The 2,341-nt window shown below is 49.8% G+C and overlaps 1 protein-coding gene across 1 annotated transcript in view; it reads left to right on the forward strand.

The window, feature by feature from the left end:
• RASSF10 (Ras association (RalGDS/AF-6) domain family (N-terminal) member 10) overlaps nt 1-1,462 on the forward strand; it is a 2,705-nt gene extending 1,243 nt beyond the window's left edge. The window contains exon 2 of the mRNA XM_015412814.1: nt 1-1,462. This exon is cut by the window's left edge and continues 26 nt beyond it. Within this exon, the coding sequence (XP_015268300.1) occupies nt 1-566 (566 nt within the window). The 3' untranslated portion in view covers nt 567-1,462.
• Nucleotides 1,463-2,341: the final 879 nt, after the last annotated feature.

Raw genomic sequence — 2,341 nt, forward strand, 5'->3', positions numbered from 1 at the left:
TGGCGCGGCTGCAGGAGCAGTGGCGCCGCCAGGAGGAGCTCCTCGAGCAGCTGGCCGGCGAGATCCAGGAGGAGCTCAACGCGCGGTGGATGCGGCGGCGGCGGGAGGAGCTGGCGGCCGCCAAGGGCTCCAGCGCCAGCCTCTCCGAGACGGACTGCGACACCACCGAGCTGATCGGCGGCGGGGAGCTGCACGTGGAGCGGGAGCGCGTCAAGACGCAGCTGAGCACCAGCCTCTACATCGGCCTGCGGCTCAGCACCGACCTGGAGGCGGTCAAGACGGACCTGGAGTCCGCGCAGGGCGCCCGGGCCGACAAGGAGCGGGAGCTGCAGCACCTGCTCGGGGCCCTCCAGGCTCTGGAAGGGGAGCGGGAGGAGGCCCCTCCGCCGCCCGAGGACCGCGCCCTCCCGCCTCCCGCGCCCATCCCCGCGGAGGACTGGGCCGAGCAGGCCGCCCGCGGCTTGCGCAAAGACTGCGAGGAGAACGACGAGGACTCCGACACGGGCTTGAGTTCCATGCACAGCCAAGACTCGGACTCGCTGCCCGTGAGCGAGTCCCTCGTATAGCAGCCGGCGCCTCCGCCTTCCCAGGCCGTCGTCTCAGGGACACCACGCGGTTAGGCTCCCCCCTCGGTTTTGCCCGTCTGTGCAATAAGCCCCCCCCCATCTCTGGGATGAAGAATTTCTAAATTGTCTCTTTCTTTTTTTAATGACTCAGTTGAGTGTGTTTCCAGTATGACAAAATATAATGATTAATTTTTGCACCGCTTCGTAGTCAAATTTACGACCACCCATTACCTCCTCGGAAGGATAACTATTTTAAAAGTTCCGGGTTTTTTAATTTAAAGAGATTGCAACCGATATATTTTAACTGGTAAAGGGAAAACAATCCGCTTTGTTGTGACACATGCTGACTCCATAAAAGGTGCTTGTTTCTCTAAACCAAGAAATGGGGGGGGGAATTATTTTGTAAGGTATTTTTATCTCAGTTGTGGCTTTTGGCCACGAAACAAGATAGGGCTAGTCACTGACAGAGTTTAGTCTCTCTCCTTATTCGTTTTATTTTTTAGTTCAAAACAAAAGAAGTTTTTGCATTTCATTCAGTATGGAAATTCCCTAAGTTCATGCCTTTAATTTCATGCCAAAAATTAATTTTGGATGGGAATTCTAATTCTTGAATTTCCCTCTATACGTAGGACATTATTCATTTCTTTATATCATTTGTTTGCATTATCTGTTTTCTAGGGGGAAACAGAACCTTTAGCACCTTTTTCCATAATACAAAGCCAGCAGTAACAGTTTCATAATGTACCCTAAAATAATTAGTTTGTTCCTCCATAGAAGTAAAATAAAAGAGTGGAAGACATAGAAGCCACACTCTGGGTGATTAATAACTAGCATGCAAGAATGCGTGGTGTCAGAATGTTTGGGTCATATTCCAATTTATGTCCTACCGAGATGTCATCTGCACACACACATGAATAGGATTGCTGTGGATAGCTGTGTTGGTCTGAAGCAACAGTTTGAGTCCAGTGGCATCTTTAAGACCAGCAAAGTTTAATTCTGGGTATAAGCTTGGTCTAGTGGTTAACAGTGGTCGACTAATCTGGAGAGCCAGGTTTGATTCCCCACTTCTCCACATGCAGCCAGCTGGGTGACTTTAGGTCAGTCACAGTTCTCTCAGAGCAGTTCTCTCAGCCCCCACCGGCCTCACAGGGTGTCTGTTGTAGGGAGAGGAAGAGAAGGAGGTTGTAAGCCACTCTGAGACTCTGAGTGAATGGTGGTGTATAAATCCAACTCTCCTCCTTCGTGTGCATGCACACTTCTTCAGATACTGAAACATGAATAGGATGTAAATTCTGGTAATTGAAATGCTATTGATGGACCACTGAAAGCAAATGGAAACTAAACCATATACCCAAGGAAAACAAACAAAAAATCCCAACATCTGTTCCAGAGAGATGGATGGTGGCGATGGAGCCAGTTTGGTGTAGTGGCTAAGTGTGCAGACTCTAATCTGGGAGAGCCGGGTTTGATTCCCCACTCCTCCACTTGCACCTGGCTGGATGACCTTGGGCAAGCCGTAGTTCTGATAAGAGCTGTTCTTGAAAAAGAGCAGTTTCTGTCAAGAGCTCTCTCAGCCCCACCTACCTCACAGGGTGTCTGTTGTGGGGAGGGGAAGGGAAAGGAGTTTGTAAGCCACTCTGAGACACCTTCGGGTAGTGAAGGGTGGGGTATAAATCCAATCTCTTCTTCTTTGTTCAAACCCAAATTAAAGCCAGTAAATGTTTCCAGCTGGCCTATTTATGAAACCAACTGGTATAGTCTTCTCTTTAAACTAA

This window comes from Gekko japonicus, unplaced genomic scaffold (genome assembly GCF_001447785.1).
Source record: "Gekko japonicus isolate JY-2015 unplaced genomic scaffold, Gekko_japonicus_V1.1 scaffold821, whole genome shotgun sequence".
Classification (NCBI taxonomy): Eukaryota; Metazoa; Chordata; class Lepidosauria; order Squamata; family Gekkonidae; genus Gekko; species Gekko japonicus.